Source organism: Monodelphis domestica, chromosome 1 (assembly GCF_027887165.1).
Source record: "Monodelphis domestica isolate mMonDom1 chromosome 1, mMonDom1.pri, whole genome shotgun sequence".
Classification (NCBI taxonomy): domain Eukaryota; kingdom Metazoa; phylum Chordata; class Mammalia; order Didelphimorphia; family Didelphidae; genus Monodelphis; species Monodelphis domestica.
In genome coordinates, this window is record NC_077227.1 from 314668478 (window position 1) to 314689084 (window position 20607).

The window sequence follows — 20607 nt, forward strand, 5'->3', positions numbered from 1 at the left end:
CCATTTCATTTATGTCTTTGTATTCCTGGCATCTAGTAGCACAGTTCCTCAATAAATGTTTACTGAATTGAATCCTCATTTTATAATGTTTTCTGCTCCCTGGATTATATTCCAATACCCAGTCAGTGCAAAAATAATTCTTTCATTATGTCTATACTTATACTTCCCTTCACGTCTGGTTTTGTAAACCTCTCAGAACCTTATTCATCATGCCAACTAAAAGTACTTCCCTGATGGTTAGTTTTGAGCATAAAGACAAGATAAATTGTACTTGCCTAAGAAAAATAAGTGACTTTCTTCTTAGCACACAATATGCTATGAGTCCCAACTGCTTTAAGAAAATTCCCAAGATTTCTTACTCAAGTTCTCTGAGTATTTGGTATGGAGCATGTTACACAATTATATTTAACATATCTATTTTCCCCATGTGTGTATATCAAATGTGTAACACTTCCTTGACTACAATGATGAAGAATCTTGTGGTTTTTACATCCCTTAACAATATGCTACTGTTGTGTATATGATAGAGCTCAAAGCTCTCTGTGCATGGAAAAGATGTAACAGAATCTATGATCAAAACAAATGTAATGTGAGCTTTTCTTCAGTAGCAATGAGTTATACTGATTAATTCACACTGTCTTATCAAGTTCAAAAAATGATCAATGGTATATGTTTTTTAGGTTGAGATTGGCGTGGAATGTATGGCCATAGAATAGAAGTTAAAGAGATATCAAACCCATATATACTTGGCATCACTGGTACAAAATTCTATTCATTGAGCTAAGTGGCCATATATTTTGGTCTACCTAGGTAAATACTTGCTAAATTAAGTGACAGAGGACTTTCAAAGGCACTTGAAGGCTTAACTATTTTAATTGTCTGTTTCTTTTCTTTCCCTACCCCTTCACACTGCCTGCCTAAAGAGATACTATAATTGTTATACACTATTAGTTGGCATCATATAGGTCTTATAAGTATTGATTATATTTTTAAAGGACATTTTAATTTAACACAATACATTCATCACATTCACAAATGAGATCAAGAAAAATAGGAAAACAAAAAAAAAAGATTTAAACATCTTGTCCCAAATTCTCAAAGGACACAAATAAACAAGCCCTGAGCAAAGGAACTTGAAAAATTAAAGATAATTAAGTAATTAACTTACGATTTGGACTGATGCCCATTTGAAGTTTTAGATGAAGGATTGTATCTTTCTAGAATAAAGAGATTGCTCAAGTGAGTAACAGTCTGAGAAACAGTCAACTGTAATAACATTAAATGAGAATAACTGAGAGGCTATAGATATTAATATAGTTGACTTGAGACCTCAGTTTTCTTATCAGAAATTTTTATCAAAATTTTATCAATTGTTGCTACATCACTGAATATCAAAAGAAAATCCTTTTTTACGCCACAATAACTTTCAAGATCAAGCATGAGTGAAGTTAGTTTGCAATATTTAACTGGAATGCCTATTGAAGATAACAGGAAATTAAGCCCAATGCAGAGTATTTTAGTTTTGTGTTTCTATCTCCCAAAGTACAGATTTATCTTTCAAATTAATCAATGGTTGTACTTGATGAAATGGTGACTGCTCATGGTCATGTGTGAGGCTACAATGGAATTCATTTAGTCAAAGTCTTGTCAGTCACACCAATTCAACATTTTGTCCTTGTGAGGGACAATCCCAAACTAAAAGATCAGTACCTGGAAGGCAGTTCTTTTTAGCAAGCTCACTGAACCTGGAATTGGAGCACCCAAGGTTCAAGATCCTGTTCTCCCACTTATTCACTCTGTAACTTCATTGCTCTAGAATTTAGTTTTCTCATTTGTAAAACGAGAGGGCTATATTAAATGATCTTTCAGATTCCTTCTAGTTCTGACATTTTATAATCCAAAATCTTTACTCATCCATGGCTTTTCTAAGTTCATATTCTACCTAAAAAAATGCCAGCATTATGCTGGTTTTTTGAGGTGCCATGTACCATCTAAAGATCTAAGCAGAGGTAAGAGAAGCCTTTATAGTTGATAGTGGCAACTGCTAGTATACTTTGGAATCCTGAAAATGGCTTTGAAAATAGATATGGGAAAAGGCTAGAAAAAGTTAGAGATGGAAGAGGTGGGACACTAAAACCTTCTAGGAGTTTCCCATCAAAGTCTGTTATTTTTGTAGCCAGGAAAAAAATGATTAGAAACACACAAAATCCTATACTTGGAAACCTTTCATTTTTATTTCTGGGCCAAAAACATATTTTAACATAATGAATGTATTTATCTGATCAACAGTAAAAAACTTAGCTTTATGAGTAAAAATAAATATTCCAAATGTCTTAATAAAGTAACTCATCCTCATCAAAAGGCAATAAATAATAAAGCAAGTATATATTTTAAAGGGTACTAAATTTAACAATCATCAAGAAAAAAGCTGTATCTGATCCCACAGAAATAAGTCATGTCACCACTAATCCATCTCTCTTATTATTCTATAACACCCTTATAGTTTAATTTGTTTTATATTTTTCTATATACATGTCTACCACTCCTACAAGACTAAAAGTTTATTAGGAGAAGACCTAGGTATTATTTTTTTCATGTTATAGGGCACCAACTCCAAGCACAGTATACTGCACAAAATACAAAGTTGGTGTTTAATTTAAGAACCAAAATAATAGAAATACTTACTTTGTTCTCCAGGGCCAAAATTTGATTGAGATTCCTAAAAATGGGGGGAGGAAATAGTTATATTATAGTGACCTCAATAAAAAAATGAAATGTTCACTTGAGAAGCTGACTTCAAATCAAACGAATTCCAGCTAACTTATTCAAAGTACTATTGTGTATTTTTTATAGTTAAATGACAAGGTAAGAAAGTAAATCTTGGTAATTTAACATTCTATTCAATCATCTATACAGATTATTAACCACACAACTTTATGGTCCTATTTAAGTCATTACTCTCAATAGAAAATGAATGGTTTCAAATACTCTGACATGATTGAAACACATTTCTTAATTAAAATTCTAATTCTAGGCAAAGTAGATTAGTGAAAACATTTTCACAAGACTTAGCACACACAGAGTCAATTTGCTAAAACTTGTGGAAATGTGACTTTTGTCACCAACAAGAATTTTCCATGGTATTTTTGTCACCCCTCCCCACCATCAAGTAAATGTTCATAGCCTGTAGTGCCAACATTCCCTCCAAATCCATATAGTTCCATAAACTCAGCTCTACATGATTTCATTTGTGGGAATAAAGGGATGGAGTTAAGAAACATGAAAGCAGAAAGTACCTGACAATGCCTCCCAAAATAAGGTAATCACTTTAGCATCCTAATCCAAGAAAGTCATCTTAAATCTCAAACTGTCAGATATGCATAATAGATACACATTTTCCTATAGTCAATTTTGTGGCTCTAACTATGCTATTAAATCAACTAAAGGCCATTGAGCTTTGCCATTTAAATATTGTCACCAGTCAAAATGCATTATACACAGCAGGAAATAATATATAATACAATTTAGTTATTTGAAAAGTACAATACAAAATAGAAACTCTGTTAGTAGTACATTTCTAACATGACATCCACAGGCTGGCAGGAAACAGAACTTTGATTACATAAAACAAAACAAAAAAAACCTTTGCACAAACAAAATCAATGCAACAAATGTTATAAAAGAAAGTGTAAATTAGGAAAAGTTATTTTTTCATCAGTAAGCACTGTTAAAAGTTTGATGGCCAGTTTCTCAAAAAGAACTATAAATAATAAAACCACATCAAAGAAAATAACAAATAAAAAATGCAAATGCAAATTAAAACAACTTTGAAGTTTCAATTCAGACCTTGAAAATTTGGCCAAAAAAAAAAAAGATTAAAAGTATTATTACATAGTTGGAAATTAGAATTACGAGAATATACTTGAGGTCCACAAATACTGTGCAATGCACATATTTTAAGATTTTTTTAATGTACTGATCAATTATGCTGATTTTTTTCTTTAAAAATACTATTTGTTATATGAAATGATTGTTCACAAAGAGGGGAAGAGGGAACAAAAAAAAATAAAAATTTAATCTTAAAAAACAAAACTGAACACTGTAATTTTGAGATGCAAAGTTTGCCTCTGATAAGAACTGAGTAAAGATGTTTCCTTCCCCACTTTATTGTGGAAGTTGACTATCTATGATTGAGAAATACTGAATGTATTGACAGGCATAACTGATTAGCTCACTGGTTCTATAGGACATCTGTCTTCACCAACCCATAAATTACAATTACAAAAATTACAAGACTCAAAGGGTAGGAATTGAAATCTTGGGAAACAAATATGATACAAAAACTAATGGCATCAATTTAAAAATGAATTGTTTTAACTGATTGGGTTATTTAGCTAATTGTTTTCCTAATTATGAACTATTGTGGCATGTCTGATAAACATTCAAATTTTTCACAAACAACATAGTGCCAAAAATCTGCCAAAATTTTACTTAATAACTTTTATATCAATATTTATTAGTGATATGGCTATATAGTACTTTTCTTCTGATAGCCTCTCCTTTGAATATGAAAATTATAAGAAATGTCTTATGAGTTCCCTCTTTTTCTATTTTTGAATAGTTTTTGAAACCAGTAATTTTTGTTCTTTAAATGTTTGGTAGAATTCACTTATAAGTCCAATTCTAGTGATCCTCGCATTTTCTTCTGTAGGAGCAAATTTATTCACAGAGTTAAAGGAACTCTCAAGTCCTCTAGTCCAATTCCTTTATTTTAAAGTTGACAAAATTAAGGTCTAGAGAAGTTAAGAAGGTCATGCTCAAATAATGACATGGCAGAGTAACAATCTGAAGAAAGACATTCTGACTACAGATCCAGAACTTGTTTACTTGTACCCAAGACTGAGTACTAGTAATTGCCTTTAAATTGTTTTAATTTTTTATTTCTGTATTTATCCATTATCATTTAAATATTCAGTAAGTTTACCACTTCTATGAAGTTTTTGGTTCCTCAGCTTTTTTATATTTTAATCTTCCTCAAATAATATTGCATTTATTTATCTGTGTATACACTGCATATCCATCACCCTCAGTAGTATGTGGTTCTTTTCCATGGCCTTCTCATTATCTAGCACAGTACCTTGCAGATAATAGAATATTTAATAAGTATGTGTTAAATTACGTAAGAGAAGCATATGAGCTATCAAGTTTACCTCTGTTACTTTCAAGTTTAATGAGAAATAGATCAAATATCTTACTGATATTAGTATGGATACTCTCAATCTATACTATCATCATTATAGTTCACAGCTGAATATTCTCCTATTTAGTTGACCAGCTACAAATTCCATGATAGTAAGTTATATAAGAAATGTAAAATTGTTCAAATGTTAAATAATCTAAAAACACACACACACACACACACACACAACAATTTTCTTGGTTTGAAACAAGGATAATAATATAACTTCTTCCAGTTAGAAATAAACAGAATTCTCTAGTCAAGTACAACTGGTTATTTTCCAAACAACTTAACAAATTCATTGAACCAACTGTGACTTAACATGAATTTGATGTAATTTGATTAATTACACTTCAGAAAACTTAATGTACTAGGTATATATTTAATTTCTAAAGTCTTGAGGTACTCCCAAACATTTAAATTTCAGAATACATAAACATTTAAGGAAATATACTTGGGATATACAAAGCAGTGTTAGTAATATAGAAACAATGGAGGACAAAAAAACAGGAACAGATAAAAAAAGGCTATAAATCATTCAGAGTAAAGTGAAGATAAAGAAAAATAGGAATTTTGTTCTACAAGAGGCAATCAGTCAAAGTGGAAAGAGAAAGGAGATAGGTGATTATAAAGCATGCAATACAGTTGTTAATGACAATTAAGTCATTAATTTACTTTGGGAGTTGATTTATCACATATCTTTGTAACTTTTCTAAAGTCATTTAGAGTTTATACATCACAATATAAAAGTAATTTTGTTTACTCACTTTAGTTGGAAAAGGAAATTTAGAAGGTTCTGTTTTGCATGGTGTGTGAATTGCAGTTAAGGGGGGAGGCCATGAGTGAGTCATCTCCTGAAATGAATCATTATAATGAGTTTACAACCAGGTCACATATGTAAAGCAAACCATGCCAAAAGTCCTATTTTTACTGACCATAACTTTTTCCATAATTGTTATGTGTGCTTGCACATCCCCACACTATAAAATGCATCCAATTAATTTAGCCAACAAATATCTATATCTCTACTATATATAAAGCACTGACAATACCAGATCCATATCTCAAAAACAATGCCTGCTAAACCTAGCAAGAGATAATTTGTACTTATTCTTGTTCTCCAAGTTAATTGTCAATGTTAGTCCTTTTGAAACACCCTCTTGGAAGTTTTAAATCCTTCTAACAGAATTAGTTAAAACAAACTATTTAGTAGAGAACGAAAATGTCAACTCAGGCAAAAATATACCATTCTGATTGATTTTAGCTAAACACAAAAAATTTCATAAAACAAAATAACCAGATAACTTACTTTAAGGATTTCATCCACACAGCTCACATCACCTGATGCAGACGCCTGAAAAAAGAAAAAAAAAAAGCAAGATTGTTGGTGATTTTTCAAACCAAAATATTACATCAAACTAAACAAGGCAAAAAACACTCTAAGAATAGCTATTTAATACTATTAAACCCTATTTAACGTTATCATCTTGTGGAAAATACTTTTTTGGGATTACATAAGGACCATCACCAGACATCACATAATCAAAATAAGCTCCAAATGGAAAACTGACTTTGATATAAAAAGGCAAATCATTTTTAAAAAATCCTACAGACTAGAAGAAGTATTGTTTTTGAGGAAAATTCATAGATGAACAAACATATAGATCACAAAAGCAAAAGAATTTTAACTATAAAATATTTAAAATCATTGATTGTAAACATTGTTCAATAGGAGAACAACCAAAATGGAAGTTGAAAAATAAAAGACTAACAAGGAAAGAGACTAAGATTACAAATGGATTCTGCTTTCAAAATAGGGTTTAAATAATAAGCTAGCTTTTTAAACTGTTATATTATTGTTTTTACATCACCTTCAGTTCTGAATACATCCCACTGCTTTAACTTTACCCAGAGCCTCATCCCTTGCAACAAATTAAGGGAAAATGTTATTTAGGAAAACTACAATAAATCAACTGACTCTTATGGTATTCTGAGACTTCTTTTTTAAATCCTCTTTATAGTAGTGTTCCAAACTCATAGTAATCTAGCTCTCTCTTATAAAGAAAAGGAAGAACATTTTCTCCTCTCTTCTTTAGATCTTAGTCATCATCATCATTATTACTTAGTAAACAATTGACTGAACCACGAATTTAATTAGTTTTGATATTTTAGATTTCTGGGCACTGAAATTTTTCTTTCCCCCCAAAAATTTTTAATTGGCCATTTTAGTGATATTATGGCTCATCCCTTTGACTACTCTGAAGAACATTTTGGAATTATTATTATACAAACAAACAATATGTTTCAATCTACTTTACTTAAAGATGTTGTCTCAACCTCTTCAAGGCACACAGGAAGAGCCTTGGCATTTATTTCTAGATATAAATATGGTATATAAATCTGAATAGATGCAAATATAATAATACATAACCTACCTAATCTTAAGGGAGAAAAGTTCTGTTATTAATGAATCATGGCTGCCACTTCATCGGATTCCTAGCTGAATAGGACTATTACCTACACACAATTCAACAACAGAAGCATTGAAGTCTTTATACAATAGTCAGAAATCAGTCATAAAATACTGTTTTATACATTAGTAGGAAGACTTCTTGCTTGTTGAGAAACAAAATAGCCAGTCTAGGATCAGTGATCGTTACAAAACAAATAGCTACACTTTTACACAAGGCCTCAATTTAATCAACCCTAAAATGAAGGGTATGGATCAGGATGACCTCTCAAGTGCCTTTCAGTTCTAAATATATATTTTTATGATGTACCTTAAATCCAGGTTCTTATAAGTAAATGATCAACTTACATCTAATGGTTGGGAAGGTATTTTCAGTTTGGTTAGATGTGCTTTGCTACTAGGCTTCAGTTCACTCATGTTGTTGCTATGGGATTGGCTGCTGTAGTGCTCAGAGGTTAGCTTTGGTTCCATGGACTCCTGTCCATCCATGGGCCTTACATAGGCAGTAGGTTTCTGTAACATCGAGTTTGACTTTGACATCAATGAAGGTGGGAAAGACTGGCTAGAGTGCTGCCCACTTGAAAATGAAGGAACACGAGAAGGTGAGTCCCAATTTGCATCAGGGTCCCGTGGTGACTTAGTACGTTGCTCCTTGCTATGGTGATCATTCCCATGAGCTCTGGAATGACTAGAGCTTAATGAAGAAACAGCAGCTGGTTTTCCAGGACTGGAAGAACGGGACTTGGAGTGTTCTGATCCGTGCTGGCTTTTTTTACGGCTACTACTGCCGCTGCCACCACTACTGTATGATTCACGGTCATGCCTCTGACCAACACTACTAGTGCTGTTACTACCACTTCCACTGGTCCGTTGGCTAGTGTGTCCACTCTGTAAACCTGAAGACCGTTTCTGTGACTGGGAAGAAGTGCTAGGTGCTGGTCCTACAGGAGTCCATTTGCTGCTCTGATGAGAGCTACCATGTCTGTGTTCACTAAAGAAATTTGGGTTTGGTTTTTCATCTGCTGTTGATGGTATGGTAGGTTTTGGAATTGCAACAAGCTTTTGTAGAGATCTGTCTCCTATAAAATCCTTCATTTCGTAGGAGTCATCGTAGTTCCCAAGCATGCTCTGAATACGACTAGATAATTTGTCTTCTTTGCTAGTCTATACAAGAAGAATAAAATGACATGAAATTACAATAAGGCACATATGTGAGATTATTTTTCAACTAAGGAGAAAATTTTTGAAAAATTATTATACAGGACTAATCCATGTTTGACAATATCCAGAGACTATAAGTAAACCCCAACTCCATTAAAGAAAAATTTACTTTCTTCCAAGAATGCATTTTTACATTCAAATATTTTGTGTTACTAAAGACTTTAAATTCTAAAACTTATTATTTTAATAAAGATTCAAGAGGGGAAGATCAAAAGAGGATATTCACTGCTATGAAATTTTTATCTTGGGATGAAAACTGTGTTGGTCTCTAAAGAAATGATTAATGGTGACAGCAAGCATTTTGGAAACACCAATGAAGCAAGCCATAAAATTTTCCAAATGAAATCCAGCTTCATCTCTTCCCCTAGTCAATATGCTGGCAAAGAAGTTGGGAAAGAAAATGTACACTAGGGAATCAGAAATATCAAATTTCAATATTCCCTAAGTTATCAAAGCTCTAAATCAATCAAATGCTCAAAATCATGCTCATATTTTGAAAATTTAGAAAAACATTCCCAAGGGACACAATATAATGATACTTAATATTCAATAAAGCTTCAAGATAGTCAGTTAGCCAATGTTCATATTTTAATTGCCAAGGAAAACATCTTCAAGAATGTCATGTTTCCTGGTATTCCAATAATGGTTAAAATTATAATAAAAAATTCAATTGCCCTTCATATCCAAATGCTAAATATTTTTCCTCTCTATTCATAACAACAGCCACAATAATCTAATAAAACTACAAATTTAAGAAAGTATAGATAATTTGAAATATTAAATTTTGGTCATTCCAAATCTGATTTTTAAAAAAGCATTAGAGTTTTTAAATCAATAAAGTAGCAATGTAAAAATGTACTTGGGTACAAAGGGAAATTGGCCAGAAAAAATAACAGTTTTCTGATATATATCTGATGTGCTTCACAAAAGTTGGAGGAATTTTACTGGATACTGTCTAAAAAGAATTAACACTATCCCACTAACCAAAAGCAACATAAAGGTGCTTAATATTTAGTTTGGCATTCATTAGTAATGATTTCAGATTACTTAAAAAGTAATTGCCAATAATGAGAGAAACAAATGCATAGCTCTTTAAATTGTAATGTTCAGAATCTATTATAAATTGCTGTTTCAGGCTTCTTCATTTTAGCTGAGTTCTTTAAAAGATTTTAATCAAAATTATCCTTCTTCTGCCTTTACTTCTACTTAGCCCTTCCCTACAATACAATATTTTTTAAAATGTATTTATGCAATATAAATGGTTATACCAACAGGCCAACTGAAATTTAGAAAAACCTACCAAAAAAACTCCTCCATCAAGTATACTATTTTTAGATTTTTAAATGCCAAATTTTTTGGTCTGTGCTATAGAGGTCAAGAGAAGAGATGTTTGCCATCTAAGTAATACTATTATCATGATACACTAAATGTATACACTTTCATAGACCTGAAATCAATCATAAAATATACTAGAAGCCAATTAAATTCCAGTAACCAATAATAAGGGATATTTTAAGTTTCTCAAAAATTTGAAGTCAGAATTTTAGCAAGGGTGGCATTGAGCAGTGTTGTATGTAATTATAAATCAAATACCAGAAAATATTCTTAATTTTACTGCAAAAAATTCAGCAGAAAAATTAAGGAATACTGCTTGTTACCCAGAACAAGATCAATATTTGTCACATGTTCCCACTGATGTCTGTCTAATATTGCTTGTCTAATGTTAGTCATTTCATCTTAGGAATTAAAAAGTATCTCAGAAAGTAGAAAAATTATGGTAAAATGATTGAAATGTGGGTTTCAATAAGCAATATGCTACAGGCATCAAGGGAACATCAGCTTTCATGCAACTGTTCTAACCAAATTAACCTGGTACAAGATGATATTTGTGGTGAGCAATTAAAAAAATAGCAAATAAAGTACAGCTGCAAATTAAAAAACTAAAGCTACTAAAAGTACAGAACTGACCATTAAAGAACCAGAAAGGCCTTAAGGATCACCTAGCCCAAGTAAAACATTTTAGAGATAAGGAAAATCAAGTTCCAAAAGACTTAAAGGATTTGTTCACGATCATACAGCCAGTTAGTGACAGAGTAAAAGGCACATGAACAAAAATTTCCAAGTAAAGATAAATAATACTCATAATAATACAGAACCATTACTTTATTTTGATGCAAGTTTAAAATTAGGTAAACTCACAACTTTGTATGGTTCAGCAAAGAGAGGAGAGTTAGGTGGGAAGGCTTCTTCACCCTGATGAATTTCCTGATTTCGCCTTTCCCTTTCTTTCATACGAAGCACATTCCGGTCTTCACGGTTCATGTTGCTATGAACAAAAACATAATATTCTATCATGGATAGAAAAGGAAGAGGGAGGGGAGATAAAATTACATCAGTTGTATTGAATATGCCCATTCAGTACTTAAAATTGGAGAGTTTCTTATCACAGCTTCTCTCCTAAACAAGAAAGGACACTACCTAAGTATGACCATGAATTGATGAATGTAGTTTCTATCTAGTCACTCCTGAAACATGTTTCACTAGTGAATTTTATATGGCAATTTACACATGAAGTCATAACCTAGAACTGTCCAACCCCTCCATCAACACACTTTCCACTTAATAAGTCAATTTGCAAAAGGGATTTTGCTATAAAATGTGATCTCTAAAGTCTGAAGGCACCAGTGAAACCCAACTTACCACTATTTACTATTTATTATGCTTCTAGGTTTTCTTCTTAATCTCCTAACTTTTATTTTCCACTAACTGAATTATAACCACATTCCCCCCTCCTCCCCCTTCCCTTTCCCCCATGTCCCCACAGGCCAGTTCTTGTTCTCTACTTTTCATCTACCTTATTTTGATTTCTTTTTGTTCCCAACACAGCTTCCTTGATGTCCATCCTGTATGGCAGTTTGACCTCAGCTTTGCTGTTGTTCTAGATTCCCTAAAAAACGACATTTCTGCTCTAAATACATTAATATTTCAATGAATGGCAAAACTGGAGCATCTAATCCAGGTTTCTTGGGGTTTGTAGGGGAATGGGACACAATATAGCAATTTTCTCTAAAATTATCTAGGATTAATAATATCATTAGATTATTTTTAAATTAATTTTTACTTTAAAGGGGAAAAGGATGTTTTGATTTCTTTAACTGTTTGACATGTTCTGTTTCTACTAAAAGCAGAACAAGAAGAGACAGCAGAAAGGATTTAGGTAAGAGAAATAACTAAAAAGAGTAATTGGAATGGGTTACCAAGGGAGGCTGGGAGACTGTGTGCAACCTACTTCCCTGAAAATCTTTAACCACTTGTCCTAGTTTTATTAGGAACAGTCCTGCTAAAGGCAAAGATACAGACCAGGCAATTCTAGTCTTGTGCTATATATACTTAATCTAATAAGAAAAACTGTGTCTCTTTTGTATTAAAAGAAATACATTTAAAAATAGGGGAATTAATAGCATTCAATTGAACATAGAATCAGGTGGTCAGTATTAGAAAATAAAAATACTTATTAGTTTCACAATATTTATTTAATCCTGCCCAAATATAGCCATTTTTTGTAACCATTTAAGACTGCCCTTCAAAAAACTTAATACTTAAGCCAAAAATATTACCACAGTATTGGGATACATACAAAATAAGTTTACAAATTCCTTGGATGCAGAGACAATGTCTTCTACTTCTTGGGTCTCCTAGTCCCTAGCACAATGTCAAGCACACAGCAGCATTAATGAGTGCCTGTTGATTATCTGATTCCTTTAGGTTCAGAAGCTCTAAGGTTAATCTTCTGTCAAATTAAATATATATTTACATATACACATACATACACATATTGCTACGTTCTGTAACTTTCTTAAAATAGCAGATGAGTTGGGGGAAAAGTTGATAGCCTGATCTATCTGAATTTGCTTTAGGCATGACAAAAGTTTCTAAGTTATGAGAAACATTGTTTTGTTGAAATGTAACTAATATGCAATTGAATATTTTATTTATATTAAAAGTTTCATCAAAGTTACTTATGAAAATTTTTATTCCTTTTGGGAATGGGGGGGAGAAAATCACTGGTTTGATTTTTGTTTAATTAGTAAGAAGAGACCGAGTTGCCATTTTTTAAATCCTGCTTCTTTAACTAAATATGAATAGTTATCTCAATAAAACAACAGAATTTTTCCCTTCCTTTCTTAAAACAGTATTTTTACATAATTAACCTGAACTATTCATAACAAATTTTATGGAACTTGTGTTATGTAGGAAAAATTTAACTAACAATGACTACATCTGATGAAATCATAATCTGCATCCATTGAGTCTAGATAAAAAATAGTTTTCTCTTTGGAATGAGTAAAAAAAAACAACTGGTCAAACTTTCGAATGGGATGGAAAGAGATGTTATATACAAACTACTTGTGTTTCATGCCTCACCCATACCCCCACTTTATTCTGGCTTGAATTTTCTTGTAGTATTTTTGGGATGTCTGCCCCAAGCATTTGAAGACTTCACCTGGTAGAATGGAAGATTAGAATAATTTTTTCCAATGGGAAATAAAGACAGCTGAAGCAGGTGCTGTGGAGCACTTAAAACTTGGTCAAACACTGAAGATGCCAAGGTCATCTACTGCATCCTTGGCCTTCACCAATCATCTTGACTAAAAGTCACTTAAGCCATTTGCCTCAGTTTTCCTATCTGTAAAGTAGTTTTTGTAAGGAATAAATGAGATATTTGTAAAGTGCTTAGCACAATGTCTGGCTCATAGTTATAAGTTTAATAAAGGTTGGTCCCTTAACTCTCTGTCATTGCTCAAACAATAGCCTTGATATCAAAAGATAACCTTCTACTGTTTAATTTTAAGATGTCTAGAGCTAACTGGTTTCGTGTCAGTTTGAGACAAGATACTTTAACTTCAAGAATTAATGTTCAAGATTTTGAAGTAATCTCTTTTAGATAAAAGTTTCATTAGATATTTGCAGATGTACTGCCTATGGTTATTTATAGATTAGCACAGAAAATACTTATTATTTGATGAAGCTCTATGTAGGGACTTGTTAAAAATTTTGATGTCAGAGCTTTTAAGGTTTAAAAGCTTTTAAGTGCTTAGTGACCAGTCATTCTCCTGTATTCCATGCACACCCTTTATCTCAAAGTGCCATCTTGCAAAAATATGCCTCTCTTTCCCCTACTGATTAAATCAGTGACTTTTTATAAGGGGGAAAGGCCAGAGAAAAACAAAGAAAAAGTAATGTATACAAGCAAGACTTTTTCTCTTAAGCCAATTCACTGCAGTAACTATCCTAATGAGAAGAGAATCTATTCAGTTTTCTTTTTGAGAGGTCATATACAAAATTCATACTGAGCAGTAAATTACAGTAAGATTCTATATTACATGGAGAAGTATGGAAAATAATGTGTTTTTAGAAACTAAAGGAACACTAGATAAAAAGAAATGCAATAGTGTGTGCTACACATGTGTATAACTTCAAAGACAAAGCATCGAGGCTAATCAGTAGTAGGCACTCTCAACATGAATGTTCAATGAATGTAACAGTATTCTTACAATTAGTTAGAGATGACATTTTCTAGTAACATCTCATTGCATTATTAATTTATCCTAATATCATGCCAGATCCAGTTTAAATAGTACATCAAATTTATTATTGTAACTTTCTATGAAAATATTTACCTTAAAGGTATCATTTCTCAAATATACAGAAAACTGGGTCAAATGTATAATACAATTCATTCTCCAATTGGCAAATGGTCAAAGAATATGAACGAAGTAGTTTTCAAATGATCAATAATCATATTAAAAAAATGTTCTAAATAACTCTTGATGAGAGAAATGCAAATTCAAACTCTGAGGTACCACTTCACCTATCAGATTGGCCAAAATGACAGTAAAGGAAAAGGTTAGAGGGAATGTGGCAAAATTGGGACACTAATGTATTGCTGATGGAACTGTGAACTGTCCCAAACATTCTGGAGGACAATTTGGAACTATGCCCAAAGGGCTATAAAACAATGCATACCCTTTAATCTAATAATACCACTACCAAGTCTGTATCCCAAATAGATGAAAAAAAAAGGGGGGGGGGGAGACCTACTTGGACAAAAATATTTATAGCAGCTCTTTTTGATGATGGTGATACAATATTATGGTGGAAGAAATACAAGTAGGATGGTTTCAGAAAAAAGCTGGCAAGGTCTGCATGAACTGATGCAAAGTGAAATAAGCAGAACTAGAAGAACATTGTACACAGTAACAATATTATACAATGATCAACTGTGAAAGACTTAGCTACTCTCAGCAATACAATGACAATTCTGAACAATTCTGACAATTCTGAAAGACGTAAGACAAAGAATGCTATCCACCTCCAGAGAAAGAACTATTAAAAGTTCGAATGAAGATCAAAGTATACTATTTTTCATTTTAGTTTGCTTTTTCATTTTGGGGTTTTGGCTTTATGACCAACATAGAAGCTTTGCATGATAAAATACATATAACTCATCAAATTATTTACCATCTCTAGGATCTTATAATTTCAGAAAATGTATGCTGAAAATTGTTACTACATGTAATTGGGGAAAAAAAATTTTTCAAGTATTTAAAGTCTTGTTTTTCAATAATTTATTGGCACAATCAGCTATGGGGAGCACGGGGAGGCGGGGAAGAGGTGGGAAAGAACATGAATCCTGTAACCATGGAAAAATATTCTAAATTAATTAACTGAATATAATTTTCCAAATTAAAAAAAAAAGAATTTATTGGCACAAAGTTAAACCATCAATTATATTAACTGTTGTAATTTACCAATTAGATGAAACAATTTCAGTCTACTAGAGATTTTGAGTCAGGAGCTTTTACTTCATGTATGCCTCACAGGTCTAACAGACCTCAAAGTTTTAAAAAAGTCCTATTGTGTTTGCAACCAGTTAGTTATTAATACTTTGTTAGTCCTTTGTTAGTCTATCCAAATTAATATAAAAATAGCATTAAATGTTATTCCTATACCCAAAACTCTTCTCTGTCTTCAGGAAGATTTTAAGGAAAAAAATTCAAGAAACAGACAATATTCTCAATAAATACATGTTACGTAACAAAATATGAGAGAAAGTCCTAAATAAAACAAAATCCAAACTATGTTTTAGATTTTTTAAAACGAGACAAAGATAATCCTTTTTTATAGCTATTTGTTTTGTCTCTTTATAATCTATTTTCCTTTTTATGTACCTTTAAAATTTTGTTGCCTCGGTTTTTTGTTGTTGTTGTTGTTCTTAAACCTTACCTTCTGTCTTAGAATATATCAAGCACTGGTTCCAAAGCAGAAGAGTGGCAAGGGAAAGGCAACTGGGGTTGAAATGTATTAAAAACAAAATCAGGGACAGCTAGGTAGACAATTCTGGCTGTGTGACCCTGGACAAGTCACTTAACCCCCATTACCTAGCCCTTACCACTCTTCTGCTTTGGAACTAATATAAAGTATTGATTCTAAGGCAGAAGATAAGAGTTTAAAAAATACTTTAAGACATTTAAAAAACAATTTTATTACTTCTGTTAAGGATATTTTCATATAAATCTTTACATATTTAATTATATTTTTATGTGGCATTTCTTATGGAAGAAATACTCATTTAACCCTGACAATCCTCAAGTTGCTTATCCCTTTCAAAGGCAAACTCCTACAAAGTTGTTATCTTTATCTCCTACATTTCCTCCTCACTCATTTCTCAACCCCTTGCTGATTTCCAACTCCAAAATTTAATGACATTGCTCTATCAATGGCTAAATCTAATGGGCTTTTCTCATTCTAAGATGTCTCCACAACTTTTGACTCTTTAAAGTATCCTTTTCTCCTCTAGAGATGATTTTTCTCTCTCTACTTATCTGATTGCATTTGTCAACTTCTTTTATTAGACCATCCTACAGCTCTAGCCCATCTAGTAAGGGACATATTTTCCTAAGCTTCTGTCCTGGAGCTTCTTCTCTTTCTATATTCTTGTTAATTCTCATCAGTTCCCATGAATTAGTGATTCTGCACTATAAAGAGAGCCCTAAACTCTCTTTCAAATCTTCAGTGCCATGTAACCAAATGGCTCCTGAATAGTTCTAACATAAACCCAATTCCTCCTCTCAACTTCACTATTTGGGTCAGTTATCACCTCTAGCACTAAAATAGATCAACTAAAATCTTGGTGTGGTTGGTTAGAAAGACCTAAGCAAGAGAACAAGTAAGCTGATTCTATTCTTATTTATGCCATTAACTTACTGAGTGGAGTGATTTGGGGCATGGTTGCTTGCCTTCTCAAAGGGGAGGGCAGAAATAGAATTTGGAATTCAAAAAAAATTTTAAATGAATAAACAAAAATAAGGGAAATGAAAAAAAGAAAATGCACAAGACTGAATCTTTGGGAGGGGGAGGGGGGAGAAAAAAGATGGTCAAGTGGCTTGCCCAAACCCACACAGTTAATATCTGAGGCTAGATTAGAACACAGGTCTTCCCTACTCCAGGCCTGATTTCTATCCACTATGCCTATCAGACTGATCTTGATAGAGAATCCAGAAGATGTCAGAGTAAGTTATTTGTTCAGCAAAGGGAGACATAAAAGGAGGTCTACAAACATAGAGAAGGGGTCAGGTCAGGAGTACTCAAAACTCAAGCACTCCTATACTAAGGGAAAGGTTGTACAACAAGGCAAGAAGAGGTCTCAGAATCACACAAGCACATGAGACACTGCAATGGGGACAGATGCAAACTGGCAGCTTTATCACCTACTACCTAGTTCCAGGTCACAGAACTAGCCCAGACTGAGGAGAAAACATGCACATGAGTTAGCATTCCAGGGTAGGGAAGTCCTGGATGGTGAACTGAAAAAGAAGGGAGTTTAGAAGCAGGAGAAGCAGCAGCAGAACATAAGGGGAAAATAAGGTCTCATTTCTAGTACCAATCCTACCCTGCAGAGGAATAATAAGGGCAGGAATCTCATATCAAACCATAGTCTACAATTTTGTCACTCTGATATGAGTTTTGAGTCCAAAAGCAGTCTTCTCTCCCTGAGACTCAAACCCAGCATAAAAAATTTGTAAAAGGAAGGGGCTGCATTCAAGATTTTGCCATGGATGTGGACAATGTAGATATACTAAAGGTTTGGAGGAACATCCCAAGAAAGCAGCAACAGGACCAGCCCAGACATTCTTTCCAAGAGTGTAAGAAAGCCTAGACCTAACAGTAATTCCAAAGCCAAGAAGTAGACTGGAAGAACAAGCAAAAAAATATCAGTTCCATCATAAATAGGTATTGAGATAGCTGAGAAGCTCAAGACTCAAACCCATAAAAACAAGAATGACTCCAAAATACCTGCAAAGCTTTAGAGAAAAACACAGCTTGGACACAAATTGAACTTCTATTCACTGAAGAGGGTTTAAATGAGTTTTTAAAACAAGTGTTTAGATGAAATGAGAGTGCTTGAGGGTGGGGGGTGGGGGGTGAGATTTATACAAGATTGGAATGGGTAAAATTAACAGCTTGGTATAATAGTTACAAAAAAAAAACCCTCACTCAGCAAAAAATCCATGAAAATGAGAATAGACCAAATAGAAGCCAATGACTCCATAAAAAAAGATTTAAGTCAAAATATAACATAAACTTGAACTTAGGACAGTTTTGAAGACTATTGCTGAATTTATCATATACTTCATTTTTTAAAATTAGTCAGTTTAGAATATTATTCCTTTGTTACAAGAATCATATTCTATCCCTCCCTCTACCCTTACCCTTCCTGTAACCCACTTGCAATTCAATTGGATATTACATGTGTCCTTGATCACAACCTATTTCCACGTTGTTGATGGTTTCACTGGGATGTTCTTTTAGAGTCTACATCCCCCTCAACCAATGTAGTCAAGCAATTGTTTTTCTTCGGTGTTTCTTCTCCCACAGTTTTTCTTCTGAATGTGGATAGTGTTCTTTCTCATAGATACCTCCAGGTTGTTCTGGATCACTGCATTGCCACTTCTGGGGAAGTCCGTTACATTCAATTATCAGTCTCTGTGTACAATGTTCTCCTGGTTCGGCTCCTTTCACTGCATCAATTCCTGGAGGTCATTCCAGTTCCCATGGAATTCCTCCAGTTTATTATTTCTTTGAGCACAATAGTATTCCATCACCAACATATACCACAAATTGTTCAGCCATTCCCTTCCCTCATTTTCCAATTTTTTGCCACCACAAAGAACGAAGCTATAAATATTCTTGTACGTGTATCTTTCCTTATTATCTCCTTGGGGGTATACACCCAGCAATGCTATGGCTGCATCAAAGGGCAGGCAATCTTTTTTTTTTTAAACCCTTACCTTCTGTCTTGGGAGTCAATACTGTGTATTGGCTCCAAGGCAGAAGAGTGGTAAGGGCTAGGCAATGGGGGTCAAGGGACTTGTCCAGGGTCACACAGGTAGGAATTAGCTGAGGCCATATTTGAACCTAGGACCTCCCCTCTCTAGGTCCGGCTCTCAATCCACTGAACTACCCAGCTGCCTCCCAGCAGGCAATCTTTAGCACCCGAGCAGGCAATCTTTTAGCGCCCTTTGGGCATAGTTCCAACTTGCCCTCTAGAATGGGTAGATCAATTCACAACTCCACCAGCAATGCATTAATGTCCCAACTTTGCCACACCCCCTCCAGCATTCATTACTTTCCATTGCTGTCATATTAGCCAATCTGCTAGGTGTGAGGTGGTACCTCAGTTTTTATATGCATCTCTCTGATTATAAGAGATTTAGAACAATTTTTCATGTGCTTATTAATAGTTTCTATTTCTTTTACTGAAAATTTTCTATACATGTCCATTGCCCAATTATCAATTGAAGAATGGCTTCATTTTTTGTACAATTGATTTAGCACTTTATAGATTTGAGTAATTAGACCTTTGTCAGAGTTTTTGTTATGAAGATTGTTTCCCAATTTGTTGGTTCCCTTCTAATTTGGTTGCATTGGTTTTGTTTGTACAAAAACTTTTTAATCTGTTGTAATCAAAATTATTTATTTTACATTTTGTGATTTTTTTCTAACTCTTGCTTGGTTTTAAAATCTTTCCTTTCCCAAAGTTCTGACATGTATACTCTGTGTTCAACAAATTTACTTATATTTTTCCTTCTTCATGGTCAAGTCATTCACCAATTCTGAGTTTATCTTGGTGTAGGGTGTGAGATGTTGATCCAAACCTAATCTCTTCCATACTATCTTCTAATTTTCCCAGCAGTGTTTATCAAATAGTGGATTTTTATCCCAAAAGCTGGGATCAGAGACTGTCTTGCTGAGGTCACTTAACCCAAGTCTATTCCACTGATCCTCCTGTCTCTTAGCCAGTACAAAATTGTTTTGATAACCACTGCTTTATAGTATAGTTTGAGATCTGGGACTGCAAATCCTCCTTCCTTTGCATTTTTTTCATTACTTCCCTGGATATCCTTGATCTTTTGTTCTTCCAAATGGACTTTGTTATGTTTTTTTCTAATTCAGTAAAAAAGTTTTTTGGTAGTTCGATGGGCATGGCACTAATTAAGTAAATAAGTTTGTGTAGGATGGTCATTTTTATTATGTTAGCTCATCCCAACCATGAGCAGTTAATATTCTTCCAATTGTTTAGATCTAGTTTTAATTGTGTGGAAAGTGTTTTATA

The 20607-nt window shown here is 33.3% G+C and overlaps 1 protein-coding gene across 7 annotated transcripts in view; it reads right to left on the reverse strand.

Moving 5' to 3' along the window:
• The window catches only part of AFF4 (ALF transcription elongation factor 4), a 90661-nt gene that overhangs the window by 33657 nt on the left and 36397 nt on the right, over positions 1 to 20607 (reverse strand). For 3 of the 7 annotated variants that reach the window (XM_056811167.1, XM_056811164.1, XM_056811166.1), the window contains 7 exons: positions 11785 to 11877; positions 11130 to 11278; positions 8058 to 8873; positions 6549 to 6593; positions 6007 to 6093; positions 2686 to 2719; positions 1169 to 1217 (listed from right to left, as the gene is read on the reverse strand). In XM_056811167.1, the coding sequence (XP_056667145.1) occupies positions 1169 to 1217; positions 2686 to 2719; positions 6007 to 6093; positions 6549 to 6593; positions 8058 to 8873; positions 11130 to 11252 (1154 nt within the window). In that variant the 5' untranslated portion in view covers positions 11253 to 11278; positions 11785 to 11877. The remainder of the gene's footprint in view (positions 1 to 1168; positions 1218 to 2685; positions 2720 to 6006; positions 6094 to 6548; positions 6594 to 8057; positions 8874 to 11129; positions 11279 to 11784; positions 11878 to 20607) is intronic. The other 4 variants (XM_056811165.1, XM_056811162.1, XM_056811163.1 and 1 more) reach the window with 2 other exon arrangements.